This window comes from Manacus vitellinus, unplaced genomic scaffold, assembly GCF_001715985.3.
Source record: "Manacus vitellinus isolate BGI_N305 unplaced genomic scaffold, ASM171598v3 scaffold_43_pilon, whole genome shotgun sequence".
Lineage (NCBI taxonomy): Eukaryota > Metazoa > Chordata > Aves > Passeriformes > Pipridae > Manacus > Manacus vitellinus.
In genome coordinates this window covers 5,141,522-5,158,531 of record NW_021940560.1, presented here as the reverse complement: position 1 = coordinate 5,158,531, position 17,010 = coordinate 5,141,522, and the positions used below count along the sequence as shown (strand labels likewise).

At 34.8% G+C, this 17,010-nt stretch overlaps 1 protein-coding gene across 3 annotated transcripts in view; it reads right to left on the bottom strand.

The window, feature by feature from the left end:
* The window catches only part of LRP1B (LDL receptor related protein 1B), a 246,406-nt gene that overhangs the window by 181,549 nt on the left and 47,847 nt on the right, over positions 1-17,010 (bottom strand). For all 3 annotated transcript variants that reach the window (XM_029962198.1, XM_029962197.1, XM_029962199.1), the window contains exons 16-22: positions 16,695-16,892; positions 14,914-15,118; positions 12,436-12,600; positions 11,672-11,916; positions 4,468-4,599; positions 3,046-3,273; positions 145-319 (exon numbers count right to left, since the gene is read on the bottom strand). In XM_029962198.1, coding sequence (XP_029818058.1) covers positions 145-319; positions 3,046-3,273; positions 4,468-4,599; positions 11,672-11,916; positions 12,436-12,600; positions 14,914-15,118; positions 16,695-16,892 — 1,348 coding nt within the window. The remainder of the gene's footprint in view (positions 1-144; positions 320-3,045; positions 3,274-4,467; positions 4,600-11,671; positions 11,917-12,435; positions 12,601-14,913; positions 15,119-16,694; positions 16,893-17,010) is intronic.

Here is a 17,010-nt window from a genome sequence, read left to right as displayed (position 1 = left end):
AAATTTTCAGCAAAAATCTTTCAAATGCATGCTTTTATTTTAAGTTTGAAAGAAAACAGAATGGGCAAACTCAAAATATGAATGAAGAAGAATCTTCTGACTAGTTTTACTGTAGTTTATTTATTAAAACCGCAGATACCTTACCCTTTTACTGGGTGAACTGCAAGACACTGAGGTTTATCGATTCCATGGATGATTGAGGTTTTCAAGGAACCATCTAAATGTGCCACGTTAATTTGTGTTTCATCAAATTCCGAGCTAATCCAATATAAATTACGTGATATCCAATCCACTGCAAGACCTCTGATACTCTGAATATCTGCAAAAAGGGAAAGTAGTTGTTATTTTGATTTTCTTTTTGGATTATTTTCAGTCTTATTTTTCAGGCGAAAAAGAATATTTTCTTCTAGAGTTTGTTAACAATACTGAGCAATATTCTCTTCAGATGTATTTATTCACTAGTTGCCAATAATTAAACTTTATTTTTCTTCTTGGGCCTGATACGCTTGAAATAAAAACATGAACATGAAAATCACACTGAATATTCATAGCATAAAATCCATTGTCCAAATATAATAATCAGACAGATACTAAACTTTTGGATCGTATTTTTCTATTCAAAAAAGCATTTATTACTTGGTGGCTTTCTAAAACAATATTATGTTGAAGTTTAAAAATCTAATTCCTTCATCAGCACCAGGAAGGCTCAGTACAGAGGATCTGAACTAAAACCACTGGCCTAGAGAACAGTTCCATGGCACAGAAGTAGCTACATCACTGAAGCAGTTTTCTGAGTTTATTCCTGAAGGCTCTGAAGATTCCAAGTTACTCCTCTGCTTTTTTGACTATGGCTAAACATCTGTCAGCCAGTGGGAAGACAAGTGAATTCTTTATTTTGCTTTGCTCGTGCTCCTATTAAATTGCTTTTACCTCAATCCATGAGCTTTCTCACTTTTACCCTTCTGATTCTCTTCCCCGTCCCACTTTGGGCTTTGACTGAGCAGCTGAGGCAGCAAAACATAAGATGATCAATTTGGTTGCTTCACAGTGTCTTTTTATGTGATGGTCTTCTTTAGCCAGGTATTAAAAGAAATGTTAATATATGTTAATATCTGCCTGAAATACTGAGTATGAAGTCTCTGCTCAAGCTCTAGATATCAATGTCTCTTCGCCTTGAGACAGAGCTGGTTCATATTGATTCTCATCTTTGTAGGCAAGGAGCAGGCCAAGGGTGATTTAAAGATTTCATTATAGTTCATTGTTTATACACATCTTTTGTCAACTTAATGTGGTAATTTCCACTGACAGAATTATTAGAGTTGACAAACTAACATGGATGTGGCTGTGGACTGGTTGAATGGACATAAGGTTGAGCTGTGATTGGGCATTAGGAAGTTTGCCAACTCCAGAGAACACCAAATACATAGTCCTTGACCCACTTAAAACTGATACCCTGCCCTTCTGGGTTTTTTGGTTGGAGAAACTAGAAAATGAGCATTTCATACTCTTAAAAAGATTAAAGTATGACTTCGGCATCTTTGTAACATTGGCGTAAGACTTCATCCAGTGAGAATTCCACTTGTATGTGCTCACAAAGCTTCTTATGTTCTTATAAGAAGTATAAAAATATAACTGTAAGCAAATGAGATAGTTTACACATAATAAATAGTATTTACAATATTTTGACGTGCCAGAAAATTGTAATTTTGCAAACTTTCATATAGTAAGTTACATCTGGAACAAAAAAACCCACAAAAACTCTACCACAGAAGCTACCATAATAAAAGGAATATGAAAGAATGCTGATAAACAAACACTCACACACAGTATGTTTCATTAAGTTCTTTGACGAGTTTTGTGACTTTTTACTATATATTTTCTATAATAAACAATGTTTTTATTTTACTACAATTTAAAGAAGCAAGCAACAAGTCTCTCTGTTGGGTGCTGGAATACCTGATGTAAAGAGCTCTAGAAGGCACTGTAAACCTTGTGTTCATTATTGGGACTGAAAATATGTCTAATTGTTAATAAAGTTGTCTCTGAGACAGCAGGGAAAAAAAAAAGTTAGCCACACAAAATAAATGAATTCATCAATCTGCATAGCCAAATGGGGATACTGCCATATTGGTCCAATCATTTCCCAAAATGTGCTAATACAGACTAATTTCTTCTAAAGTGACACAAGGGACAGAGCTTTAATTAACTTTTTGAAGTCCCCCAGATAATAACCTATTTGATTTATTTGTTCACAAAATCAGAAAAGGTCTGATCTTGCACAATTGAGTTATTTTTTTTTTTCTCCTCTTCCCCTTCAAACATACATTTAACAATTGGGGAACCAGAGTGCGTAAAATTTCCCTTCAGATAGAATGAACAATCAAACAAACACTACCAACTACAATGAATTGTATCAATTTAATACCAGAGCTATTGACATAGAGTTGAAGCAATCAAGGTGTAGACTTTATATTTCATTAAATTTCTGTACTTCTGAATGTATTCTGTACAGAAAAAAAATCTGTATCATCAGTATCACCAAAATTACAATGCTACCATATCATGTGTTTCACCAGTAGTGCCAAAGCTGAAAGATCTACATGGACTGGAAAGAAAAAAAACAGCTCTGACAGAGATAATTTCTTTGCTAGGTCAGCACAGGTAGCCAAAGGACACAGGAAATCCATGGAATGTAGGAAATGCTTCAATGAAAAGCTGTGACAGGATATTATGGTTCTCCTCCTTTTTATCTTTATTCTACCTTCTCCTGAAAATATTATTTCCTTTTTTTACTACACATTTCAATCTTGTATAAAATCAATGTTAAAATTACATCCCAATTTGTTTACATAAAATTGAATTATGAATCAATAAAATGAACTAGAATCCTAAAGAAAATAATTCTGCTTGCTTATTGTTTAGATCAATTATCCAATACCAGTGCAAGGCACACCAATTGAGAACTTGCATGTCCGTATTTTAGCATGCTTACAACTCACATGTACCTAGAATTAATTATTTTTACTTCAATGCTATGCCATTTACCTCTCGAAATAATGGTTTCTAAGCCAGTCCCATTGATGAAGGCACGTTTGATGGTTTGTGTTTTCACATCAGTCCAGTATAAGCGTTCCTCAACAGCATCAAAATCTATGACTGTCACATCATCAATGTCAGGAACAGTGAAGGCTGTGATGAAGTTGAAATATGGATTTTCTATGTCCACCCCTCTTATTTCTGAACGCCTTGCATAGAGGAGAAATTTCTTTCTTTCTGTTGGAAAAAAAAAGGAAAACATTATTCCTCATCCTCTTTACATCTCTAACAGGAATCCGAGTCATTAGTTTGAGATCGCTTTACAAATGTGTAAATAGTGTTTATATGAGTGATTAAACATCTCCAGAAAACCTGCAGCCTAGTGACACTTGAGAAATAATGTGTAAAGAGCATAAAAATCACAGGAAAAATACAATAATTCTGGAAGCTGGACGTGGTGTTACCACTCTGCTAAATGAATCTTATGAATGTGTAAGAAAAAAATGCTGAAATATTTTTTATAAAAAGTTTGCCCTGCCTAGTCCACTCAAAAAAAAATAGTTTTACTTGCACATCAGATCAGACACTAACATTTGGTATCTCAGGGGAACAGGGATTCAGTGTAAGGGAAGTTTTGCAAACAACGAATGTTTGTGGAAGCAGTGGAAGGCAAATACCTGGAACAAAAAGGGTAAATTGATTCTTCTAATTTGCACCCTCACTAAAGAAAAAGGATGAAACATTAAAGGCAAAACAAAGCTCTCTTTTTAATCTCAAAAGTCTAAATTATTGGAGCAAATGCCTGTGAAGGAACAGTAAAAGTAACTTTTTTCCCCCTGCAATATCCTTGAAACAACAACATATTATTTTTTTATTTTTTTATTTCCTAAACGTTAATAATCAACACTGAAAAGAGTAATTTACTACAAGGTTTTACAGATAATACTCACAATTATTTGACATTTTGAGGGCTTTTATAGCTTAAAAGTGTTTATTGTAATTGTTTCGTTTTAACTCCCCTGCAAGGCTGCACATCTAACATTTACTCTTTGTTTTTTAATCCTTGAAAATGAAACCAAGGCAACTCTAGAACAGGTAGAGATTTAAGCTATTAAGCATCTTTTTGTTATTCAGCTTACCTGACTCATAATTTTCGGATGACGCACATGAGAGTACAAAGCTCTCTGGTTTGCAGAGATAAAGTTTTACCAACATATCACACACATAAGCAGCACAAAGAAATGGCTGCGGTAACAAATATCAAAGCACCACAGACCTCAATTATGAGAGTAAGTTATTGATTCTCAACAAGTAGATGCCCCTTTGAAACATACCATTAAAAAGCACTGCAGAGATTGTGCTTAAGATTAATATGTCCAGTCCAAAATTCTAAAATCAATACAATTGTCAGGCTTTGGGGGGGAAACTTACCATAACATGTTTTCTTGTCTAAAGACAGTTTCATCAGGTGTGGACAGGCACAGGCAGCACTTCTGTTGTGATTGATCAGACACATGTGAGAACATGGACCTCTGCCCTCGTTAGCAGCACATGGATTGGAAGCTAAAATTGAATAATGAAACACAAAAAGTAAAACCACCTTTTCAAATTAAGGTTTGTCACACTGGCATAAGCTACACTGGTGAGAAAGCGGTAAATATTCTCTTGAAAGACAAACCCAACCTCAGTGATAAACTGGGCTTGTGCTCTAATCACTTTTTCTAGGCTAATATTCAACTCTTGTCCACGAACATATATTTTAATTTCTTTTGTTGTTGTTGTTGTTGTTGTTAATACAGCCACAGAATTTATTATTGTAACCTCATGAAGACACTGGAAAAATTTTCCCAGGGAGATATTAATTTTGCAGCCTATTCATAAGATTTAAATGTATAGAATTTTTCAATCCTAACAAGGACACGTGGGATTAAAAAAATGTTAACATGATAGGGACCTGAAAAATGACTTAATTTTGTGAAAGCTTAGTCAAAGCTTAGATTATGATATGAACTTTGGCAAATTCAGTGTTTCTTCTCAATTTGATCTCTCTGCCAGAATATTAGATTGAAATCTAACATGCAAAGGTAACTTGCAAAAAAGACATAGCAAAGTATTTCTACTTTTCTTAAAGAAAAACCTTTCCTAAGTGTAGCTTTCCACAAGTAGTTTACTATAGTTCACTGACTGAATGAAGTGCGCTAAAATTGTTTTAAAGAGGAGAAAGAAAGCTGACTGGAGAAGACCTGTTAGTCTTACAAAACCTGGAAATCATTCTTATTATCTTTATTAATTACTGTAAACACACAGTTCCAGAGCACTGTTGAAGAGACATTTCAGGCATAAACAGAAAGCAATGTTGATTTTTCCTTTTACTAAAAAAAAGCTTTGAAAATTAACATTGATGGAAAGTGAGAATGACTGACTCATAAAGACAAATTTACAATTATCAAAACCTATTAGTTTAGAATATAGTCCTCCAGCACTGTGCTGGCCTGCAATACAAGTAATTAGACAACTAGAGAAATCTGATGTATGAATTTCTTTGCAAAAAAATTTAGTTCAAGCACTAAGATTTGCAGACAAAAATCAAAGTTTGCTTCATGGAACCATTTTTCCCCCCCTCAGCGTTTCCTTAAATTTATCCACCAACTTCTGGAGCCTTTAACTACTTACTTGTCTAACCAGTACTACAGGAAGGATGAAGCTTTCAAAACCCTGGTTAAACAGGTTAATGAAATTCTTTTCATCATGATTCTATCAAAAAATCATAGGGCTTCACTGTTTTCTGTAAAGTGAAAGTGTTTGTCCCTTTTAAGCACTGGCAGCACAGGAGGCCACTCAGCACTCTCCCAGCCTTTAGTTTGCCCTGCTATTCCAAAAGTTTATTGAAAGCAGCATCCCATATCCTCTCTGTCAGGTCTCCTAAACCTCTGACAAAACGTCGCCTGGGCCAATAAGCTTAAAACTACTTATTGCTGCTTAATGATTTAATATCTTCTTTGACAGCTAATAGACTGTAAATACCTCATTATCCTCATGGGATGACTGTACTTGATTCTGCCTTTCCCAAAAACTACAATACAGAGATGTTTATTTAATATCACTTTTCTTGTATCTATAGTACCAATTTTGAGAAAATTGGGGGTGATCTCTTTTAATAAGCTCACAAGTTTGTGTGGAAGACAAAAAACATGAAGTTAAGGAAATAACACTGAAGAAGGTTCAAAGAGCCTTCACAGATAATAATTATTAATGCACTATTAGTAAATATAAGTCATCTATCTCTATGACCTATACATCAGAAAGGAAACATAACTCAGACTTCTGACAATATTGTGAAGGAGATCACAGAATCATTTAGGTTGTAAGGGACCTAAGAAAACCATCTAGTGATTCGACCTGCAATTTTTTGATATTTTTAACATTGCTACTGCAAGATTTAAAATTTAGTCGTATGTTTTGTAAAACAGAATTTCCTTTAATTTATTTGCCAACACCACAAAACAGTGTTTCCTGTGGAACCTCAACTTCTCTATATGCATATAACCATCTGTGACAATGATTTATTTAGGGTCTAAAAATAATAAATACAACTTGTCTTTCAGTGTAAGTAGTGCATTTTGTTCTTCTCCACTGAAGTTGTGGTTCCAGTCTGCTCCAAGTATCCACAAAGAGGAGCCAGTACAATTCATGTACTGCCTGTTCACATCACAATTCCCATCACGATTCCCTTCCTATAGCATGGAATATAAAACTGGTGGAAAAAGAAGTGTTCTAAAGCAGATGTGTTTGTTTCCACATGAGTGAGCAACTCTGGGAGCAAACTATCATAATCTAAAAATTACTTCTAACAGCACATATTTACATATTCCTTTCATATTCATACTGCTTTCACTGAATAACAGCTAAGCCCATTCTCTATTTTCTAACAAAAACTAATTCTCCCGAAGGCACATAGATATGTGCTTTGACTCTCAAAAATTTGGCTTTTATTTCCTTGTGCTGATTCTAATATTTTCTTCTATTTCTATTGTGAATAACCACATAACCATTCCTTATTCACCTTTGCCATGCCATTTATGATTTCACAGACTGCCATCATACAGAAGCCTGTCTATAAGTTGTACTTCAAGCAGTATCAGTCTACCTGTCCTCAGACCAAAACCTTTCCCATACTCTTGATCAGCCTGTCAAGCTTTCTCAATAGCTTTTGTATGATCTGTATACAGTATTCAAGATGTGGGAATAATATGGATTTATACAGCACCACAGTTCGCTGTCTATACTTCTTTATTCCTTTCCTAATCATTTCCAGCAATATATTCCCTTTGATCATAGTAACCCACAGAACTGGCATTTTCACCAATATGCCAGCCTTTTGCATTATTTAATTGATTTCCACTGCTGATTGCTTGTCAATCTATTTCTCTTATGGTGCTGAGCACAGACACGTACACATCACTCTGTCATCATGTTACTTCTTGACTGCTCTCCAATTTTATTTAAGCAAAACATTTCTTTTTCCTGACCAGTAACCCTCAAAAAACCCCTCAGACATCCCATCACCAGCTGACAAATGAACAGTTACTCTGACAACCTCTCAATATGCTCATTCACTGTGGACCAACTTACCCTCCCCATTAACTTCATATTGAACCTGTCCCTTCATGGCATCAGATTAGCAAGACATAGTTTGATCTTATTCTTTAATGGTGCACAACATGATTAAATTCTGCCCACACCTTCAAATATATGCACTACAGTTACATCAAAAGGGTCCTTTTAAATTGCTGACAATCAATTCCCACTCATATTTATTCTTTAATGGTGCACAACATGATTAAATTCTGCCCACACCTTCAAATATATGCACTACAGTTACATCAAAAGGGTCCTTTTAAATTGCTGACAATCAATTCCCACTCATATTTAAAACCAGCTATAGATCTAATCCTCTGTTCACTTTCAACAATTTTAGCATTGCTTGTCATAAGGCCAAACATCCTCTTGCTGCAGTCAGCCAAGTTAAAATCTTTATACCATCTGATTACTTTAGCACTGATCTTGGGAATTCACAGGTTAGGACAGATCAGATAAGGTGTGTTCTAAAATAAATAATTATTTCCTCTAATCACTATTTCTATTCCAGTTTGTAATCATTCACTTCAAGAATTAGTTAACACACTACCTAACAAAAATCTACGTATCACCATGAAGCTAAATAAACAAGAACATTATTAGGGCAAAGTTAGCACAATTCTTCATGATATGCCATTGTACTGAGGATGGTAACTTCATGGTAATTCTGAAGCTCTTATTATCAACTGTTGGGGTCAAAACAAGCAAGATGAGCTCCTCCATCACATGGTGAACAGTTACACACCTGAACCACCTGCCCCAAAAGTTGCAGACAATATGTCAACTAGAAGAATTCATACAAGAAGAATAAGTCAAAGCCTTTAAAGAACAAAAAGACCATTTTAGGCTGAAAAATCACTGAGTTACAGGCTACTGGAAACCTGTATGGGAGGAGAATGGTTGCTGTCTTTCCCCAGGTCTACACCTTCCTTTAGGTCCTGATCAGCCACTGTCAAAGACAGGATGCTGAGTTAAGACAATGGGAGGAGAGATTGCATTTATAACTCCTAAAACAAAAATGGAACTTTCACAAGGCACTAAGGAATCCAGTTTAAAGCTCAGAAAAACTGTATGTATTTTGCATGATTTATAATACATATAGCACTTTGTTCAGGTTTTGAAGTAAAAAAGGATGTACATAAGGTTGAGATAAAATCTTAAACTAATAATTATTTTTTTTAAAGCTACCCATCTTAAGCTACATTTCTGTAAAAAGTTATTTATTTCTAACAGCTGGCAATCTGGGTCTCAACAGAATATTGTAACAAGGGAGCGCTATGGAGTTCAATGTTTTTCATTTTTTAATTACAGAAGAGCCCAGTGGTACCAATATACTTTATATTCAACAGTTGTTATACTGTTTGTTATGATTTTTAAATAAAAATTTCATTTGCAGAAAGGAAACTAATTCCACATCCATATTTGGTTTTTTTTTCCCTTTATTCCAAAGTAATATCCTTGAGAAATGAAAGAAAAAAAAAGGGGGGGGGAAATGTGTGAGAAGTTCACAGTTTTTTATTTTCAAGCTCTGATCCTTCCAATGCACTATATTTACCCCTCTTATCACTATCCTTATTACATCTCCTGGTACAACTTCTTGTGACTAAAATAGAAGACCTTGTTCTTGGCAGCAAGTGGATTTCTAATATAATGGAGCAAGTTGAAAGAAAATGTTCTTCTTAGAAACCCTGTGTTTGCTTCGTTAACAGTATTCCTGACACAGCTTCGGTTCTGTGAAGATGAGTGGGTCTCAAGCTCATATTCCTGAGAATATTCTGCATTAGGTAAGAAGGCTTCCATAATCCACTGTGGTTTCCTGACAGATGAACTTATCATCCATACAAATATCTCACTGCAATTTCACATCCTTAAATTAGCATCTGTCCCAGATTGACTGTTGCTTGAGGCTACGGGAATTTATTTAGCTCTGCTCTACTTTATTTCAATCAAAATAACTTGCATGATATATATTGAAAGCTAATAAACTTTCACCTACATAGGTGACCCAGATGTAGATCTGTGGAGATTAAACTAAAAAATGTTCATCCTTCAGTACCAAATTTATACTGACAGTTTGGAATGTAAATTTATCGTTAATTTTATTTTGAGATTCCAACCTGCATGATATCTTGTTCATTTATTGAAAAATAGCTACAAATTCAAAAGAAAAATAAGAAATTACAGCATAGTATCACCATTTTTCTCTAGCTCCAATAAAGTAAGGTACTGGAGATTCAGGAAAAAAACAAATTTCGTCCATTGAAAGAGAACAATTTAGAGCAAACCCAAAAGGCCAATGATAAAATCAGTATCCAGTGTTTTCTACATCATAAAAAAAAAAAGTTGCAATTACACAACTTAATATTTGAACTTCTTTATTTGGGAAAATAACAGCTGAAAACTCTTCTACAGCTTTTACTTGCCTTGAGGCCAAGATATCTGTGACTGTGGAATACCGACTGATGTCTCCCTAGGCTATAGACTCTCTCCAAAGACGCTGCCTGGCCCCAGTCCAAACAGAAAATAGTTGTTCTTTTTCTGACAGCAAGAAAAGGCTAATGGGAACTCCATTGCTACTCTGAAAATATGGAACAGAGCTCCTCAAATCCCAAAACTCTGGAAGTGACTAATTACAAATAAAAAAACCTAAATCCCCTCCCTGTTAAAAAAAAAACAACAACACCAAAACAAACAAACAAAAAAAAAACCCACAAAAAACAACCAACCAACTAAAACCCCAAAAAACCAAACCAAACCAAACAAACCCACAAAAAATCCTCAACCCCCAAAAAACAATCCCAAAAGACACATTATTTGAAAGGGGTGTGCAGTGGTGCATATTTACGCCACCCGTTATTTTCACATTCTGGGCAAACATATTCTTCTGTCTAGAAGTCAGACAGCTTTGTTAGAGCAGTATACTGCCCTAAAAAGTAACCTCTTAAAAATTAGAGAAATAAGAGGCTTATTTCAAAAAGTAATAAAGTCCAAGGAACTTGGCATCCACTGTAAACCAGTAAGTAACATTCTTCTTTAATATACATTCATTATTATTTTAAAATAAAGCCATCAGAAAAATGTATCCTGGCATTCTATGTCACCTGCTGTGAGGTAGATGAGAAGGTCATTGTGAGTCTTTATCACAGTTATCACAAAGCTTCACGAACTAGCAAATGAGTTGTATCATTGCTCTCCTTTTTTCCACATGTGCTATTAGGGAACATCCTTCAAATCTTTTGACTACTAGTGAGCAGAGAGAATTTTACTTGCTGGTACTCATTTATATTAGAGCTTTATCCATAGTTTTCTATGCATAACTGATGCAGAACTAGATTTCAAGACATTTACAAAGCCATACAAAATTGTCAGGATTTAATGTTTTCAAATCAAGATTGCTCAGAACCTACTAATATAAAAGTCTAAATGGCTTACTGAGTGCTACAAACCCTGGGTAAGAAGAAAAACAAAATATCATTTCTCAATATTAAAAAAAAAAAAAGGTGCATATGAGATGAATTTTAAAGTAGTTTCTATTAACATCAAATTTTTGACAGAAGAGTTGAAATTTATCCAGTGAACCTGGGAAATTCTATAACTGATTGGTGGTCATCCTCCAGTGGTCTTTTTTATTTCCTACATTTATGAACAAAACAGTGACTGTTTTTGTTATATCACACAATAGAAAAACATATGCAATTCTTTTTGCAGCATTGGTATTTTTCAGGGTACATATATATATATATATATATAAGCTATATATATATATATTTATGAACTCCATACAACCTTCTGCCACATGGGTTGCATGCCTTCATCTAGTGCTGAATACAAGGCGAATTCACATACAGATAATTATGTATAAAAAAAAAAATCTATTTTCCCCCCTCATAGGAACAATACTAAATTATTCTACAAATAATACAGATATTTATATATAAAAAGAATATTTACTCCTCCTCTCATAGGAGCAATAATTAATTATTCCATAAAGAGTCACCTTGTGGTTGACGACTCGGATGGTAGATCTGAAGATCAAATGGCTGAGCACTTGTTTTTTGTATTACACTGACATTCTGGCCAGTCCACTTATTGGCTTTTGCCAGTGTATTGGTTCTCCAATCTGTCCAATAAACTTCACTCCCATACAAAGAAACAGCAAAAGGGTGAGAAAGATATTCGTGACCCCGTATGATCTCTATCATGCCGGTTCCATCATACAGTGCAGAATAAATGGCATCCGACCTACAAGATACCCCCAAATTTAAGATAACATAAAAATAAACATCACACCACCATTATGAAATTGGGCAAAATATATAAAAACTTCACTCTTACATACTGGTAAGACCAAAGGATGTTCACCGTGCAACCATTAATTTCAGAGATTATTTAGTTCATATTAATAATTTAACTAGAGATATGAAATACTGGTTTGCTTGTATAATGTTTAAATTTACCTCTCTGCTGTAAAAAATACAACAGGAAAATCAGTTTCAGATGAACTTACAGGAAAAAAACCAGTTAACTATCTTGGGCCTTCCATGGATAAGTGTCAGAGAGGACAGGTGGGAACTGTTCTCTGAGAACAGGGAGCCAGGAGCCATGGATGACACCAGAGCTGTCAGGGCAGAGGCTTCACCCCTGCCTCTGATTTATGTCCATGATGTAAATAACTACATTCCACTTACAATGCATTTCACATTTCTTCATGCAAGAATAAGGGTTTATAAACAGATAATAAGAAAGCTGTTATCATTTTACCTGGCATCTGTCCACACTATTCTTTTTTCAAAGTGATCTACAGTAAGGCCGTTAGGCCAGGCTCCAGTATCCATATCTTTATAGATGATTTTTCTTTCTGCTCCACTCATGGAAGCAGATTCAATGCGAGGAAAATTTGCATCCCAGTCCGTCCAAAACAGAATCCTTGTAAGACGAAGAGGAAAAGAAAAGGGATAGAAGGAAAATATTAAAGCACCAAGAATAATCTGAAATGGTTTAATAAGACAATAGCTGGAAAAAAATGTTCAAATGTTTACACGGTTTAAATTAAAGGAAAAAAACATAGATCAATTTGGGCAACTATATAAATTCCTTGAAGTAAAAGGGTAATATTTCATCATTAGTGTTAGAGCAATCATGAAATTATAAAAGTTTTTTAAAAGCTAGGAGCTTAATTCTTTTTTTCATGTCCATTTATACAAGTAACAGCTTGTCTTTCTTCCCTCTATAATTAGAAACCCAGCCCATTAAATGAAATTATAATGAAAGCCTCTGAAAGCAATTCACAAATGAGAAGGATGGGGAGAGGAGAATGGGAAGAAAGGTGATTTGAGGTAGCAGGGATCAAGGAACAGACTAAACCAGAGATTTTTTTTATCCATTATTAAGAGTGTTCCAATGAAGATCCCCTAGATTTTGGCATGTGATCAACAAATTTTATACAGATCAGTCGAAAGAAAACTAAAAACTGTGTTGTATGGTTGGTTCCCTTAGTTATGTACTATCTCCAGTGTTTTTCCAATAAGGAGAGCTTTCACCTGTATTACCAAAGTAGTATCTTGTTAAAGGTGAGAAGCAGTGTCATCAAAAGGCCAAAAATACACTGTAACTGTTCTTAGCTTATTGAGTTTTCAACACCATACAAACTTTTTTACTTGTCAAAGGAAAATAATACCTTTGATAGGAAAATTTCTGATTAGCTTTAAAGAGCTAATGGCAGAGAGTCAGACTATAACCAAACTTGTGACAAGTTTTCATACTTCCCACTAAAAGACCTTCAACCTTAACAGAGACGTTAAACAGGATAAGACCACATGATTCTGTTTGTCTTAGTGCTGAGTTTCTGCCTGTGTAGACCCATGTGGACACACATGTTTATGTATAAAAGTTTATTTTAAATACATCTGTGCATATGTAGACTGAGAATACATCCTTGGCCTCAATGCAGGTTGGAATGGAGCTCTGGAGTCACACCTTTATTGGGACACAGGATTTGTGAAGTCCTAACAAAACCCTTTGCTTTAAATCACCAGCGTTTGTTTATTCACATTTATTTGTGAAAAGACTGAGGAGCTATTCCTATCTGTGTTCAAAGATTTTATTCTTTCCTTACTTTTAACATAATGTAGCATCAATTGCTTCCAGTTTTTCAAAAGGCAGATTAAGCCTTCAGTTTCAGCAAGAGGGGTGATTTGATTTTTTTTTTTGCCTTCCAACCACTTAATTTGAACAACTTGTCTGCCAATTTTTCTGCCAACAAGATGATTCTTTTTAAAGATCTCTATAGATAAGCAATGCACTCTGTAAATAAGCTTTCTACTATCTCAGTTGAGAGGGCAATATCCTTACTCATTTAAAGCACATACATCCTAATTCACAATTTAGGTCCCAGAGAGACCTCAGGTACCAGAATATGGGACCTTTATCTATTTTTATGTTCACAGCTTTGTTTCTGAAAGAAATATCCAGTGAAGACATGACAGACCCCAGCAAATCCTAAAATTAAATATTCCCAAAATTAAATATCATGACTGCAAACTCACAATTTGTATTATTTTTTGCACCATTTAATTTGTGCTTGGTGGTTTGTTGCTTTTGTTGTTCAGTTGTTTATTTCTTTTTCTCCTCTGAAAGAATAATAATTCTGAGAAGAGGATGTAGCTACTGACTATCACCTAATATTCTGTTTTATAGGATATCCCTAATGAACAGGTAGAAAAAATACTGACAGAAGCTGTCAAACATTATCTCTACTTTAAAGATGGAGAACCAAATACAAAAGGTGGGATTTACCTCACTCAACTGTTAGTCTTCCAGTAACATCTAAACTACATTTTTATAGCCACACCAAAAAAAACATCAGACTCTAAGTGAGATGAATCACCTGGACAACACTTAATTCTGTCCATTAACCATACAGGAAGGTTAGACCAAAGGCTCCAGTTACTATCATTCACATTAAAAAAAAAAAAATAAATGAAACAACCACATGTCAAGGGAAGTAATTTGCCAACAAACAGATATCTGTATCTCCTGATGTACTTTTTTTAACCCTTTTCACTGGGACAAGACCCACCAATAATGGATTGTTTATCAGTCAAAACATACTTTCAGGAACTACTAAGAATAAGTTAGAAACTGTAACTCACAGCAAAAAAGGAAATCAATCAATCTCACATTTAAACCTCTAACTTTGAAATACTTTGCAACAAGAAAAAGCAACATTTTTATAATTACCCATATCTGGGATCCAAAGCAATAGCCCTTGGATGTTCCATAGCTCCAGCTATTAATGTTGTTCTCAGAGTGCCATCTAGTTTTGCTACTTCAATCTGGTCCAAATTGCTGTCTATCCAGTATATGTTTCCTGCAATCCAATCTACAGTAAGACCTTCTGGTGTGGCCAGGCCATGTTGTACCACAACCTCAATGGCACTAACACCTTAAAAAAAAAAAAAAAAAAGAGAAAGAAAAAAAAGAGAAAACAAAAAAGAGTCTTAAAGAACTAATACAGAGTCTGAATATATAATATAGTGAACATGGACATACAAGTCTATCATATGTTCTTGGAGTGAATTCTTGATTAATCTACATCTGATGGATGGTAACACTTTGTTCAACGTGACATTTTTTCTTTACAAATGCAACAGGATGCTGAAAATAAGTTCAGTTTTGGAAGTTACACAAATAAAATTCATTCCACAGCAATAAAAAAGTTTAGGTCTCTAATGCTTTAGTAAGTAAAGCCCTGAAACTTTCCATAAAGGTCAGAGGCTAGATGCAGAGTAACACAGGAGAGGTACAGAACTCATGCAGCTCTACTTCCCTTGCTTCTCAATCAGAAAAAGAGAAAACTGGAAGATTGTGACGAAGTCAGAAATGTCAGGGAGAACTCTGTTTGGAATACATATTTTGAGAAGCTCCACAATAAATAGCCTTACTTTATTCCTTTGAATTCACATGCACAATTCACACTGTTGCTGTCAACTAACAGCTCTTCTCTACCAAATATGTCTTCCAGAGAATCACAAAATGTTTCACACAAATTGCAACTACAGAACCACTCCATTAGTCCTCAGGACTTCCAGGAAGGCACAGTGCTCTTGCAGGTGCAAGTCAGTTCTTGACAGATGCAAGACTAAAGGATTAAATTATTTTTTTTTAATTGTTATGCCACAGAAGTCACTTGGTTTCTGGTATAGTGGGATTAAAACACAGTGTGACAACAACAGGTTTTTATTGGTGTCATACAAACACCAAAACTATGACTGAAAGTAGCAGCTCTTTTGCTGTTTTTACGTACTTAACAGTGTAAGATATTTCTTTCCTCATCTGGATCTCTGGATACAAAATACTCACAAACACAGTCTACTAATGAGCAGAAAAAAACCCCAGGAAACTAAAATCAAGCATTTCAGAGAACATATGTGCGAATGCATAAGTGAACTTTGACAGAAGCAAGTCAGATATTCTTATGCCTCTTAGCTCTTGCAGGAATGGAAGCACTGGAACATACACTGCAACAAAGAACATTTTGTAGAAACCCTTTTGTATATGTTATGAGATTGTACTGAGTTAAAGGCCATCATTAAGTCACCAGGGCAAAGAACATGTCTTTCTGGATGCTATAAAATTTTGAAGTAGGATCTGTCACCTAGTGAGAGGATGTAATTTATCAGACATCTGAAAAAAATTCTTATACTTTGTTAATAAGATGAAGGTAAATTACAAAAAAAAATGAAAGAAATCAATATTGCACTCATTGGATCAGAAGGAAATATCAGCCTTTTGCATTTGCCATTTTCCTCCCCCTATAGCCTCTTGCAAAAAGAAGCTTTGATAATAGAAGTCTTTTCTAGCTCAACATCAAGTACAATCTAGATATATACCTTTTCAAAGGCAGAATAGTATCATAAATTCTGTTTCTGTGAATGGCAGCTCAGTTATGACTGAACAGGTCCAACATCCTGTAACTGCAGTTGTTCTTACTGTTAAGAAAATAAAGATTAAATTCATACCTCCAGTGTCAGAGAGCTTGCCTCTGTAAATTTTGTCCTCTACCACATCTGTCCAGTACAGTAAACTCTGACTGAAATGGAAGTCAAGGGCTATTGTATTTCTTAGTCCAGGAACTAAGAGGCTGTAGTCACGCTTGTGAAGATCAATTTTTCTGATCTCATGTCGAATAGAAAAAATTATGAAAGCTTCAAATGGATCTGGAAGTAGAAGATTATACATTTCAAAAGCATAATAAAGAAGATATTGTTACATATTGATATAAATGACAAGTAGAGGGTGAATGACAGAACACTTAATCAGGAGGAACAGATGATT